We start from the raw sequence: 15,375 nt of genomic DNA on the forward strand, positions 1-15,375 counted from the left end.
ATAATAATAATAATAATAATCTAAATAAATAAATCAATAAAATACAGTGTTCCAAAAATGCATAGTAATTTAGGAAGAAATTCAGGCAGATAATCTAGTTAAAGTTATGATCTACTATCCCTAACTTTCTGCTTCTCTTTGGTTTCAGACAAATGGATGACTTCTAATTTCTGAGTTGTCAGAAAATTCTATAATAAAACTATAATACTACTTTGTATTTTCACTTTTAATTTTACTACTTTTTACTTATAAAACTTCACATAATTAGCCTAATCTTAAAATAATTAAGTTTTACCTAATCAGATATAGCTTTATTCGCTGGTAATTTGTATAGTTTATTAAGTATATTTCCAAATAATTAAAACTAGTGACTGGTCTAAAACTTTATATCAAAAGCCACATTGATTACATTTTACAAATTATTTTCCAAAACAGATTTGAAATTTTGGTCTGAAATTTAAGAACTGAAATATTAGATAAAAAAACATAATGACTCCATCATAAACTCTACACATAGCCACTTAAGTACAAAATTTAAACTCTAATATAGATCCCACATGTCACCAACTTACCGAGCAGGTCATTTTGTGGTAACCACTCTATGAGCTTAGTGTTGTTTCCTAGATTCTTTGGTTTAGTTCCAGAAAACCTAAAATGTATACCAGACGAATTTTTCAGAAATCAAACCTTACTCATGGTATAGCTCTCTTGTTATATTTTCATACTTGAAAGTAAATCTATGATTATTTGTACATTCTTAAACATTTGTACATTTGTCCATGCTAAAGCATGATTTTATACAAAAACTTAAGTTTTTGTAACCAAAAATCTTTCATTCATTGATGGGCAATTAAGTAATGTGTACATATAAAGGTCAATTTTCCATTGCTTTCTCTTATCTAAACACAGAGGTAAGGGAGAATGCAAACAGACCTAGAAGTCATTCCATACCAATACCCAGGGCTGAAACAGGAAGGGACAGGGAGAGCTACCACAGCATCACCAACCCTAACCCTTGACACCCAAGAGTCCAAAGGAGGGCACAAGTACTGGAAGTTTAGGCCCAGAAAAAGGGGCTTTGCAAAGCAAAAAAATGTAATTAGGCTGTTTCATACCTGCCTGATTGTTAAAATATAAAGCCATAAAGGAGCTTAACAACTAAAAGAATGACAAGACTGTGAATTGAACAGACACACCTGTCATAAATAAAGCTGAAGAGAAGCTTTCAGGGTTACGCCTAATAGGGGAAATTCAATGGAACTCCAATCTTAAGGGAAAAGTACCGAACACTTAGAATAAAATATGTGTTCATTTTATAGCTCATCCAAGAGAAGAAATGGGAGGCTATCCACATAGAGTCATTACAAAGAAAAAAACTTATGTGACTCAGAATGCTTACAGCAGCTTGAGAGATACTTTCCTTCTAATTGTGGTAGAAAGTATGGGGCCAACTGTGTTCATTACTATATCTTTATTGCCCAAAACTAGCTGCATGTATTGAATCAATACATGCCAAATAAAACACTCATGTCTGGTTTCTTAACATTTGATTGGAGATTCTGGAGACAGACACATGTTGGCATTGCTTCTAAAGGAAGCCAGGGTTGATCTAGGGGGTCTATCTAGTAAGTTACTGAGTTTTTAGAGGCCTAGTGTATTAAATTTAAAAAAATTAGAAGCATTTGTAAGGTAAAACAAAGTAGGAGCCCAAGAGTATAAAAGTTCATGAAATATTTTACCTATTTATTTATTCATACATCATTCTCTAATTCACTCCAAAAGTGACTTAAAGGAGTATATATAGAAAGGCATACAATTACAACTAAGTTTTTTGAAAATGAGAAAATTAAAAGTAGAAATCTGAGAAACATAAAAATCCATCAATATAGGAAAAAGTCATTCCATATCTTTCTTTCTTCTTTCTTTCTTTCTTTCTTTCTTTCTTTCTTTCTTTCTTTCTTTCTTTCTTTCTTGTTGGTACTAAGGATTGAAGCCAGGGACACTCTACCACTGAACTATACACCCAGCCCTTTTTTTTTTTTTTTTTTTTTTTTTTACTATTTTCTTATTTTGAAACAGGGTCTCACTAAATTGCTCGGGCTAGACTTGAATTTCCAATCCTCTGTATCAGCCGCTCAAGCACTGTGATCACAGGCTTGTGCCACCATGCCCAGCTTATCTCTTCTTCCTATGCTATAGATCAGAGGTCTCTTTATTTATCATAGAGTCTTATAAATTCTTAAATTTCACTTAACTAAAAACAAAAAACAAAACAGGAGAATTCAGCTAATCTTGCCAGTGAATCAATATGCAGGGTTTTATTGGAACCCACAGGCTCAATAAGGGGTTATTGAAAAATCAACAGCAAGAAAATAATGATTAGCTTACCTCCATATCACTTTTTGTGGCAATCTCCCCAAAGCTCCTGCCAGTTTAGTAGCAATGTCTTCTGATAGATACTTGACACCAGCTCCGAAAGACACCAGGACAAAGCCATGCTCATTAGCACCACTGACCCACCTCTGAAGATCCTGGAGAGCGAAATATGGCAGTTCATTTTTTTGGAGACCAACAGCCCAGTCAGTCTCATCAACACCCCAATTTTAAACAAGCCCTTAGGTGATTTTCTTAAGTAATTAGAAAGTAAAGAAGAGCATATGGCATTTTCCTTTAAGTAACTGCTTTTGCTTCAAGTACTTTTCTTTTTTGGGGGGGATACTTAGATTTTTTTAATTTTTAAAAATTTATTTTTGCATTGTATTTATGCATCATAATGGGGTAGAAAACTTGTGTAGACATAAATGCACACATCACCCAGCCAGCCCCCACCCAGTTCCCACCCCACTCCCTCCCCACCCCTCTGTCCCATGCTTGGCTTAGTGGTTGACTATGATATGAATAAGTACATCATGTGCTTTAAAGAGTTTCCTTCTTCCCCCCCTCCCATCCCCACAGTTAGGTTGCCTTATTTGATCCTCTATAGGATTCCTTTTTTACCTGGAGTTCCTCCTATGACCCATTTCACCCTAGCTTTCACATATTAGGGAAAGCATCTAATTTCTTACTTTTTGTGACTGACTAACTTCTCTTAGCATAATGTCTTCCAGGTCCACCCATTTCCCTGTAAATGCTTCATTTTTTTTTTTTTTATGGCTGAGTGAAGGCGAATCAATACGTGGGAATGCATGAAACTGAAGAGCTTCTGTAAAGCAAAGGAAACTATCAAGAACCTCAATCAAGAGCCAACAGAATGGAAGATGATTTTTGCCACCTATTCCTCCGATAGAGGGCTAATATCTAGAATATACAGAAGCACTCTGGAAAACAGTTTGGAGGATCCTCAGAAGAATGGGAACAAATCTACCATTTGATCCAGCAATACCACTTCTGGGTATCTACCCAAAAGAAAGGAAACCAAACTACCAAACTAATGCATGTGTAGCTATGTTCATAGCTGCACAATTCACCATAGCCAAACTATGGAACCAGCCAAGATGTCCATCAACAGATGAATAGATTACAAAACTGTGGGATATGTACACAATGGAATTTTACTCAGCCATAAGAAAAAAACACAATTGCTGCAAATATTTTCATCTGACAACACTCACTAAAATAAGGACGGCTCATTTTCTTTTTCCTGGTAAGATCAATAAGGAACAACAATATTAAAAAAAAATCAGTAGCTAATTACCCAAGATCTCGAAGATCAAAAAATTAAAACAATGATATTTGATACACAGGAATAATTATATTCAGAGATATGAGCAAAAGATGTAAAAGGAAAGTATGAAAAATCAAATTGGCAAAAATTTATTAATGTGTCTTTGACAAGTTTTTGCCAGTATGATTTATATTGAAAATGAAAGCATTTCATTTCATGGGATACAAACTGCTTTATTTTATTTTATAGGCAAAATCTTTACCCTCTGTGTGTGGTACCAGGGAATGAACCTATGGCCAGTCTACCCAATCAATTCCAAACCACACAATAAGAAGTTTCAGAAGGCATCACTGCATATACAGGTATTTAAGTGCAAAGTTCAGAGTTGGGCACCATGGCTCACTTCTGTAATCCTAGTACCTGTGAGGCTGAGACAAGAGGATTGCAGGTCTGAGGCCAGCCACAGCAATGTAGCAAGACCCTAAGCAACTTAGACCCAGTTTCAAAATAAAGAAAAAAATGACTGGGGGTGTAGCTTAAGTCCCCAGTAGGCGGGGAGAGGAGAGGAGAGGGAGAAGGAGAGGGAGAGGGAGAGGGAGAAAAAAGAAAAGGGGAGGGGAGGGGTAGATAAGGCCTAAGTTTTCTTGCCTTTCTTTTTCCCTTCTTTTTATTTAATGGAATTAGCATTAACTCCATCTATGGCATCCATCATTATGTCCCAAGTGAATTATTATGACCACATTTTATGTGAATCATTATGACCACATTTTATGTCCCAAGTGAATTAGTGCATACCTCAACACTTGACTGAGGCTGTTTGAAAGGAGGTACATCCTCCTAACTACTGGATGAGTTAAACAGGCTACAATTATTTGGTAGAAAAGAATATCCGACCAAAATATTATTTTTCAGGAAACTCTATTTATAATATATAATAGAAATCAAGGCTCTATCAACTTTAGATTAAAACTATTAACTTATATTCTGCTACATTTACTGAGCATATCACATGTTAAAAATTTAAAGGTGTTATCTCTTAATTTAAAGTGAAAAAAGAGCAAATCCTTTTAAAAGTTAAATTTTATGTACAGTTCTATACCAGATGTTCTTAAACACAAATGCCACATGATAGAGTGATTTGAACACATATGACATTTTTCTATAGTTAGTATTTAAATGATTTATCATCTATTAACCAGTCTCCAAAGATGAAGCTTTCAGGGTCAATATTATGTACGAAAAGCATATATTAAATATAGTAGACCTTTTTGTAATAATATTTTCCAATTTTATTTAATAAAGACTTAAAAGAACTTTTAAGTTTCAACAAACTCCACTATAAACACTTCTGTGGCTATTTGTTCTTGTTGTGCATGATATAAAACAAAACTCAAATGCCTATTTTCCAGCTTTTCCTTACCATAATCATTAGCCATTACAAAAATATTTTTCAAGTATTTAGCCTTTACTAATATGCCAGCATGCAAAAAAAAAAAAAATCACTATTAACTTCAGGAAAAGTTCCCAGTAGTTTTATAAAACAATACTCTACTAGAAGGGAGATCAAGGCCCTAAAGTGATATCTGAACTGCTATTTCATTGGCAGGAGAGATGGAGAAAGATCAGAATAGAGATATGAAGCCAGTGGGCACTAGGGTATTTCCGGACATATGTCCCTTTACCCACATTGTCTCCAGTCTCCAGCCTAAATGCATGAAATGTTTGGTATAACAAATATTTTATGGGAACATCAAAGGGATTGGGTTTTGGGATTTGTGCATGAGCAAATATAAGAACCAATCCTTTGTTTAGCTGTATGCACATCCCTCCACTAGATGGCAGGGCAGGCCTAGAGCAGGATGCCTGGCTTCAGCCATCATCCTGAGTCCAAACCCGGAGTCCATCTCTAGGGTCTCAGAGTAGTCTAAACCCCAGAGGAAGAACTCTTTTAAAGTAGATGAAAAACAGATGATCAAAATAATGGATCAAACATTTAACAGTAAATCAGCAACATTTGTGGTGCTTCCCTCACTATGTTAGTATGAATAATTCCATTCTTATATAATTTAACTAAATCAGTTTAGTTGTACACTTATACTTTGCATGTGTGCACTCAAACATACACACATGAAAAGACAACTTCACAATAAAGTAATTATCTTATTTCCTTACAGAGTTAATTGGTTTGTCTTATTTTCTTACAGGGTTAAATGGGTTGTCCTAAGTCCTTTGTAGAAAAGGTAGCATTTAAATAAAAAAAAGGCTGGTGCATAGATTCAAGGCCAGACTCGGGAATTTAGTGAGACTCTTGTTTCAATATAAAAAATTAAAAAGGACTGGAGGTGTATGTAGCTCAGAGGTGGAATGTCCCAGGTTCAATCTCTAGTACCAAAAAAATAAGTCAATAAAAAATTAAAAATAATTATAGAATGACTAAAAGAATAATTAAAAGCTGGATGGTACAGACCCACCAATATCCTCATTATTCTTGATTCCGAAGACATCTAGCTCTCTAGAGAATCAACAGGTGTGAGGCATGGGGACAGACTGGGCTGGCCCTAGATATGTCCTGAGGGCACCCTGTATCCCAAACCTACTCCTTTCTCTCCCCCCAGAATGGAAGCCTTGAGAGGGGGTCTGCATAGGCAAGAAACCAACAACACTGCATCCCTTGTCTGCCCTTCCATTCCGAGGGAAAGAATGCCTGGCCTGTGAGAGAATCCTACACAGAGATGGGGATGGGAGCCCAGGGACAGGGTGTTGGGGCTGTTTTTCTTATTCCTAACATGAATAAGTCTCTTTTCCCACTTGAAGTTGTCTGATATAAAAAATGTTCTGCTTAGGTCAGATGGGCTCTAAGAATTAAAAGAGTATTCTGCAGAATTCAGTAGGTAAAATAAGAGCAATTTGATAAAAAACATTTTAGAAACATCTTGTGATATTAAACTTAGTCTTCGACCATTGTCAAGATAGTTAACCAAGACTTATTAAACAAACAAAAATCAATAGACATTGATTCAAAATGAATATGTACCAAGCATTGTTCCATTGTTTTCACTGATCTGTTTGGCAGGAGATTTCCTCAAGCCCCAATTCTACAACTTTACTGTGTGATTATAAATCAAGATGGCCTATTCTCTGTGAGGCCCAGCTTCCTCACCTCTATAAATGCTGCAGATACATCACAGGATGTTGTGAAGATTAAATGAGATAAAAAATATAAAAGTGCCTTGTCAACTAAAAGTCAAACTGCTTTTTTTCCTAGGCAGGATGTTTATAAAATAGACTACGGGCTGAAGTGATATACACAGAGAAAAGAAAACAGAAAGCAGTTATTCAAAAGAATTTTGTTCACCATATATATATATAATTTTTTGGGGGGGGGTCTGGGAATGGAACCCAGGGGCATTCGACCTGAGCTACACCCCTGTCCTATTTTTTATTCTTTATTTTGAAACCAGGTCTCACTGAGTTACAGAGGCCCTCACTAAATAGCTGAGGCTGTCTGCGAACCGCCATCCTTCAGTCTCAGCCTCCCAATTGCTGGGATTACAAGCTTACAAGCGTGCAACACCACGCCTGGCTTGTTCACCATATTTTAAATTATTCAGAATAAAGCCATTTATGGTATCTAAATGAAAAGAAGTACAAAAGATGTTTTACAGGTATTATCAAGTCTTGTCAATTTCTCGGAAAATTCCTATGATTTCGAAGACTATTCAAAGGGGTTAAGCTAACAACTAACCTAAAAAAGTTATATAAAGATTACTGAGGAGGAGGGGGAGGGGATAGGGTGAGAATTGGGTAAGGGCTAATTGAGGCATGTGTGCATGTATGACCTCTACCATTTTGTAACCCATTAAGATGTATAACTACAATTCACCAATTGATGGGGAATGTGCTGGTATTGGGAAATGGCTTTGGTACTAATTTCAAAATGTATTGGAAAATAGCTTTGGTATTAATTTCAAATGTAAAAAGTAATCAGAGCCTGGGTGCTGTGCAGGCACTCCGGCAGGGAGAAGAAGCAGCTATTACAATGCAGAGTTCAATACACAAGAGTTGTAGCCCAGGGCCTTCATATTTTAAAGACAAGTTTACATAATAAATAACTTCTAGCAGATAGACTAAAACTCTCCAAGGACATGAGAGGAGAGGATGGTACAGGCCTTTCCTTAAAGAAGGCAGATACCATGTGAGCCCTGACTTTGTTAACCAAGTAATGCATCTTGGTCATAACAAAGGCTTGGGTGGGCCCATACCTACAGGAAGGCTTTTGGTCAAGCAAGATATGAGATAGTAAATCCTCATAATCATATCAAAAGGCTTGTACCAGAGATAATGGGCGGATCCACACCTAGTCAGGTCAAAAAGACTATTGGTTAAACAAGATGGAAGATAATAAATCTTCATAAAAACTTCAGTGTCTTACCTTCAAGGCATTCTCTCTCTCTCTCTCTCTGACATAGTGCTTTAATAATGTTTGTCCTTTCTTTCTACCTTTGTAATAATAAAAACTGTTTAAGTTTGCAGTAGTATAGTTCTAGCTACTTTTTTTCTAAAAATTAGCTAAGAACAAGAACCCACAGCTCCATCTCACAGTTACACCAATAATAAAATTTTAAAAAAAATTTTTGAATAAAAAAATAATAAAAAATAAAGATTAGTGGAAGTGTAATGGTTCTGTTTAACAACAACAGCAAACTACTGAGGAGGTGCTTAACAATTCTGTGCACATTTAAGAGACTGAAAGGTACTCAGAAAAAAAAAAGTACCTTTATACTGGGATTCTGCAGGATCTTTTTTTCTTTTTCATAGACTTTTCATTTTTGCCAATACAGTTACAAAGAGAAGTAAGCAGAATTTAAAACCCTAACTTGACTTTGAAGCATAAAACTTCCAAGGTTCCAAAGACCTTGAATAAGGTGCATAGACGCAGTTAGGATGTCCTAAAAATATGAGTATGGCAAGTTACTAAGGTGCTAAGAAAAGTACCCATTGGGCATAAATAAGGACAGAAATATTAAGTCTAGAAACATTAAATATTAAGATGACACTCTCACCTGAAAAGAAAATATATGCTCCAAAATGATACCTAAATTACTCATATGTTACAAAAAGAAACTAAAATTTCAGAGGTTTGGGGTGAATAGAATACAGCTAAACAATGTTTATTTGAAATGAGAATTGGGGATGTGTGTGTGGGGGGGTTATAAAAATATAGAAAGAGGAGGAACACAACTTCTCTACATATCTGAATAAACTGCATAAGTCTGTAATCCTGGAATATTCTTTCCTTAATGCAATCAAGCTAAATGTCAAAATTTTTCTAGAAATAAAAATGACCACTGTTAAAAATAATCAACTATTAAACAGTGTCCCAGAAAGTAGGTGGGCTTCCAAGTCTCTTCTGTAATTCAACACACACCTAGCATCTGCTACGTGCTATACCTGACACTCTCTAGACACTTGGGACATAAAGAATAAATGAACACAAATTCATCTTCAGAGAGCTTACAATTAGCTATGTGGCCATACCTAAATTTCTACCCTAAGACTCATCAGGTTTTGATACTTCACCCACATTCCTTGAAATACAGCCTGGCCTCTGGTGCCTGACACGTCTTTCTCAGATCATAGCTATTTACCAGATCTCCTCTGCTAGGGCACCTAACTCATTGCTTGAAGCATGTGAGCTTAAGCACAAGAATTTCTCCTTCCTAGCTTGTGAGACATATTAGGTTCTCAGTTCTTGTTTCTTTTTTTTATTAGGGGGGAGGGGGGCAGTACTTGGGATGGAATCCAGGGGCATTCTACTTCATAGCTACACCCTGTTTTTAGAAAGCTAATAAAATTTGCAATCGTTAAACAGAATAAGTCCATTGGAGTATTTTTCTATTCAGATAATTTGGTAAATAAGAGTATCTTTTCCTGGATACCTGAAAAAATATTTCATTTTAAAAATTAAGTTTAGCTAATAAATTACATAACTTGCCTAGATGGAACTAGATGGAAAGATAGGACAGTCTTATCGCTTTCTTTCCTTCCTTCTAGGAGAAAAAAAGAAAGAAAAACAATCACCTTTACTTTATGATCTTCACAATGTTATGTCATAAAAATATGGAGACTGATGAAGAATGTTTACATAACTTCAAATTCTGACTGATATTCAGAATAAAATTAGTAGCTTGAAAGATATTATAACACCTTAGTCAAATGATCAAAGTAGATGCCATCAATAATAAAACAAATCAAAACCAGATATTTTCTATCTCTGACACTTCTGCCAACATAACTTGAATACAGTTATGAGGAACAGAAGATAAACTCAAACTAAGTTTCATTCTACACCATAATAGGCCTATGCTCTTCAAAAGTGTCAAAATCATGAGCGTCAAGAATAAATGTTTAAGAAAGAGCCTAAAGGCGCATATTGTAAATAAAGAAAACATCTGGTTCTGTACTGGATTCTTTCCTTATAAAGGATATTATTAGAGAACCTGGCAAACTCCAATGAGGTAGGAGAGTCAAGTGATAGTAATATATCATGTCATTGCTAACTTCCTTATTAATATTTTGCTTTGTGGTTATGTATGAGGATGTCTTTGTACATACAAAATGCATCCAAAGATGTTTGAGGGTGACAGGGTATCATGTAGAAAAATTAGGATAGTAAGGTTGGAAAACACTGAACTGTACTTGCAAGCTTTCTGTATAGTTTATGTTTAAAAAATAATGACACAGCCAGGCATAATGCTGCATACCTATAATCTCAGTATTGGGAGGCTGAGGCAAGAGTATAACAGGTTTGCAGTCAGTCTCAGCAACATAGTGAGGCCCTCAGCAACTTAATGAGACACTGTTTCAAAATAAAAAATAAAATTGGGCTAGAGGTGTAACTCAGAGATAGAATCTCTGATCTAATAATACTAGAATTAAACTTGAGTTTAATCCCCAGTATCACATATACTGAATAATAATAAATGAATTTGGGGATTATTATATTGGGGGAAAAAAACAGCATTCAATTTGACAGTTCCATGCATTAAGATTAGGTTAAAAAGACAGGTTTTGTTTTGCATGTTTGTAATCTCAGTAACTGAGATGCTGATACAGAAGGATAGGAGGTTAAGCCGGGCGTGGTGGCGCACGCTTGTAATCCCCGCGCTTGGGAGGCAGAGACAGGAGGATCGCGCAGGTTCGAAGCCAGCCGCGTGCGCTGGCTTAGGAGACCCTGTTTCCAAATAAAAAAAATATAAAAATAGGTCTGGGAGTGTAGCCCGGAGGTAGAAGGGCTTCCAGGAACCCCAGTACCACCAAAAAAAAAAAAACAAAAAAAAAAAACAAAAAGAAGGATAGGAGGTTAGAGGCCAGTGCAGGGTAACTTAGCAAGACAATATCTCAAAATAAAAAATAAAAAGAACGTGGGGTATAACTTGGAGGTAGAAAGCCCCTGTATTTAATCCTCAGTACCAAAAAAGTAAAAGAAATTAGTTTAAAAAAAACCAAATACCCAGGATTCTGGGTGCAAATTAAATAGAATTTTATTTCATTGTGGATAAATATTTCTAGGCAATCTATTTATTTTTTATTTAAACTCATCAATTTCAACATCTGGTTAACATATTTAACTGCATTTTTGTTAACAATTTAGATGCAGAAAATTCCAAAAGTGTCTATCTGATAAAAGCAAAGTAAATACATATAAATTGTTAATCATAACTGAAAATGGGAACCCCCAGACCATGTGGAACACAGAACAATAATTTCCCCCAATTTTCTGTTTGAATTCATCACCAAGGGCATAACTAATGGTTGGTTTGCTTGTTTGTTTGTTTGTTTGTTTACTATTTGTACTAGGGATCGAACCCAAGGGCATTCTACCCCTCAGACCTTTTATTTTGAAATAGGGTCTCCCTAAATTGCTGACTGAGGCTGGTCTCTAACCTGTAACCCTCTCTTTTTCCAGTTTCCTAAGTACTAGAATTAGTAACAGGCATTCATCACCAACCCCCTTCCCCATTTAATAGTTTTTAAATGCTACTAGGTTGTCACTAAATTTTCACAAATTTAGAGGCTAGAATTTCTCAGTGTCTATCTTCATTTGGTTCCTTTTTCAGGAGTCACAAATGGATTTTACAAACAGAGCTAAAAACCCTGAGGTGGCTCATGTCTGCGATTCCAGTACTCAGGAGACAGGAAGATTGATCACAGACTCAAGGCCAGCCTGGGCAACTTAGGGAGACCCTTAGCAACTTAGTGAGACCCTGTTTCAAAATAAAAAAAATCAAAAGGGCTGGGAGTGAAGCTCAGATGTAGAATGCCTCTGGGTTTAATCCCCAGTACCAAAAAGAACCACAAAAAATACAAACAAAAAACAGGATGGCTAAGATATCTATATAAAAAGATGAGGCAAAATAGAAAGTAACCAACAGTCTCTAAACATGTGACTTTATGACTTTAAACCCATTTAAGTTCTCTCTCTCTCTCTCTCTCTCTCTCTCTCTCTCTCTCTCTCTCTCTCTCTGTGTGTGTGTGTGTGTGTGTGTGTGTGTCTCTTCTTCTTCTTCTTCTTCTTTTTTTTTTTTTTTTTTTTTTTGCAGTACTGAAAATAGAACCCAGGGACATTCTACCTCTGACCCAGCCCTATTTTTTATTCTTTATTTTGAAACAGGGTCTCACTGAGTTGCAAAGGGCCTTGCTAAGTAGCTGAGGCTGTCAGCAAACTGCGATCCTCCTGCCTCAGCCTCCCAAATGCTGGGATTACAAGAATGCGCCACCATGCCCAGCTTAAGTTACCTCTTCTAAGAAAACAAGATAGTGAATAATGATGTGGCCAAATAGTACCAAAGAGCCTAGTTCTAAGCCATGAATCCATGGTCCTCAACAATACTGTAGTTAAAAAAAGAAAAATGTAAAATAACCTGTTATCTTTCCAAATTAATTGATAGTCACACTCCTTTTGTTGTCTACTGATATTACCTGCTGAGAGAGTACAGTGACTTTATTTAACCTGTTAGCATATACATTTCATCAATAATCCAATCTCAGTTAAACAAACTTGTACTGGTCACCTTTCATGAGCCAGGCACATGGAGGCAAGAATTCAGAAGAGCAAGATATGGTTTTCCTGCCCAGAATCTCCTAGTCCATTTCAGACCTGTAGCCTTCATATCTTCATATTAACATTGCCTTCACCCTATTTACTCTTGCATGCCTGGTAAATGGAGACCTGGAAAAAAAAATAATAAACTTCTACATGATTAGATAAGCTAGCTAGGATGGGAGGAGGGGTTGACCTTCTTGAAAGAAGACACCTTGCCACACCTTGCTGGGGGAGGAACCTTACAGGGACATTTACAAATCAGAATTAGGTAAACAAGATGGAGGTCATGGGTATAAAAAAGCCGGTCATGCTGTATCTTGGGTGGGGCATTCATTTGAACCCCCCCATGCCATTCTGGCATGGGGCTGTAACTATCTTCTATATTTCTATCTTTTTAATAAACTTCTTTAAATCTTCAGCAAGAGTCCAAGCTAACATGTTTTTACCCTTAGCTCATGACAAGAACCCGCGGTTTTTCTGTTTTTTTGTTGTTTTGGGTTTTGTTGTGGTTTGAGGGAAATTATGTCCGGGACCCTAACAGGGGTCCCCGGGAACAGTTACCCCACACCCACAACATTCCCCCACCGTAACATATTTCACCGTAACATAAGTACATTTATATTAAATAGTAGAAGTTACATTCCAGTTTTCTCTTGATTTCAGAGTTGCATTTCCAAAGGGAGAGTCTGATGAAAAGCAAGTAAATGTTGTACACTAACATTTCCAAGACCAGTTTTTAAAAAATCTATAATCAGTTCAATTAAACAAAATGTCAAAGAATCCTGGGCAACCAAAGAAGGCTTTCTCAAAAACAACTCTCTTTTTATAATATGCAGTATTGACATTTGGTGCTTCTCAATTATAAACCTGTACAGAGAAAAAACGTAAAGAATTTGTCTAAGATTAGTCTAATTTGTTTTATTTTTAAAGTAAATCATTCAAATACATCTTTACAGATCAACAACAACACTTATGTCAGCTTTTACCAAGTGCCTAGTGACAAAAGTCACAACATGAAAAAATGGGATATCTCTCGTGGGCATTTCATTAGCTCTAGTGTTTCCATCTGATCAGCATAAATAGCATTTATAATGAAGGCAAAAAGTGAAATCTTCAATTAACTTGTGGAGTGAGCAATGATACAGACTAAAAAAAAAAAAAAAAAAAAAAACTAGTATATGATCTGATTGTCCTCCATCTCACTCTTCTTTAGATAATATATTTCTATGATAATTAAGGAAGTAAACTCCTCCAAGTCAATGATCCAGAATGGCATGAGTAGTGGTGCATTGGTCCTGGGACACTCCTGGGTCATCTCAGGGAATGCATCTGTACTTTGGGCAGAAACATTCAGAGCCATGGGAACAGATGGCTAGACTGTGTGCACTTCCAAGTACTACCTTATATAGACAACCTGCAAGGACAATATAAATGAAGAATAAAATCAGCTATCAAACACAGCCATTTGGGGTGGCTATGTCTTTCAGGATCCCCTCTGGCAAGAACACTTAGCACATTATAACTGCAAAGCCAATCCTATAGCACTAAAATTTCTATTCAACTACTTTCCTTATATTCCAACATTATACCTTCTTTCCATTGATATGATTAACCACTATTCTCCTATAGCAGTCTGTGGCAGACATGTATCTTTGAATAAGCAACCAAAATGTGTTTTCTTACCTATTTCCTTTTATATAAGTTCCTGGGCTATCTCATGGATCTCATGGAAGTTCACTTTCCCATTTTGGAGGGGGGCATTCTGGGGATGGAAACCAGGGGCATTGGACTTCTAAACTATACTCCCTGCCCTATTTTTTATTCTTTATTTTGAAACAGGGTCTCATTAAGTTACAGAGGGCCTCACTAAGTAGCTGAGGCTGTCTGCAAACCACGATCCTCTGATCTTAGCCTCCTGAATGCTGGGATTACTAGCGTGCACCACTATGCCCAACTCTCACTTTCCCATCTTAACCAGTGCACTCTCCACTCAATGTTCAATGCTCAGTTTATCAGTCCTGATTTCTTATACTTTTTTACTTAACTGAAAAAACTCTTAAAAGTGTCATTGGTCCAACTCCCAAATAACACCCAAAGCCCATCTATTTTTTTATTCCCTACTCTGAATGACACTGGGTCATTCTACATTTTCTTAGCTTATCCCACCCGTGTCCAGTCTGATGACTTTGTTCACTCATGTGACACTACTTCCATCTGTCCATGTGAATAGGCTTTTCAAGGTCAGCTCATGTGCCATCTAATACATCAATCTTACCCCAATCTTGCTGAGTTTAATAACTCATTATTTATTTCTTTTTCTTGGTAATAATTTATATTTTGTATGACTGCTCATATTTGAACATGTAATAAAATTTTTATATGCACGTCATTTTCTTTAGCAGTCTATACCTTCCTTGAATTCAAGGCATACCAAATAGTGCATTGCCTATGATTCATGTACATTCAATAAATTCACTGAGTATCAATCTGATAGATTATATTATATTCTCATTATTGCTTTACCAAACTTAATTTTTTAAAACCTATGCAAATACTTATCGACTGATAAATGAATTTATTCCAAAGGTTCATTTGTAAATTTTCT

General features: G+C 36.1%; 1 protein-coding gene across 1 annotated transcript in view; it reads right to left on the reverse strand.

Moving 5' to 3' along the window:
- The window catches only part of UGT8 (UDP glycosyltransferase 8), a gene marked incomplete at both ends in the record, with an annotated part of 51,494 nt that overhangs the window by 7,272 nt on the left and 28,847 nt on the right, over positions 1 to 15,375 (reverse strand). The window contains 2 exons of the mRNA XM_080697102.1: positions 573 to 649; positions 2,389 to 2,531. Of these exons, the coding sequence (XP_080553228.1) occupies positions 573 to 649; positions 2,389 to 2,531 (220 nt within the window). The remainder of the gene's footprint in view (positions 1 to 572; positions 650 to 2,388; positions 2,532 to 15,375) is intronic.

Source organism: Muscardinus avellanarius (assembly GCF_963383645.1).
Source record: "Muscardinus avellanarius genome assembly, chromosome: 6".
NCBI lineage: Eukaryota > Metazoa > Chordata > Mammalia > Rodentia > Gliridae > Muscardinus > Muscardinus avellanarius.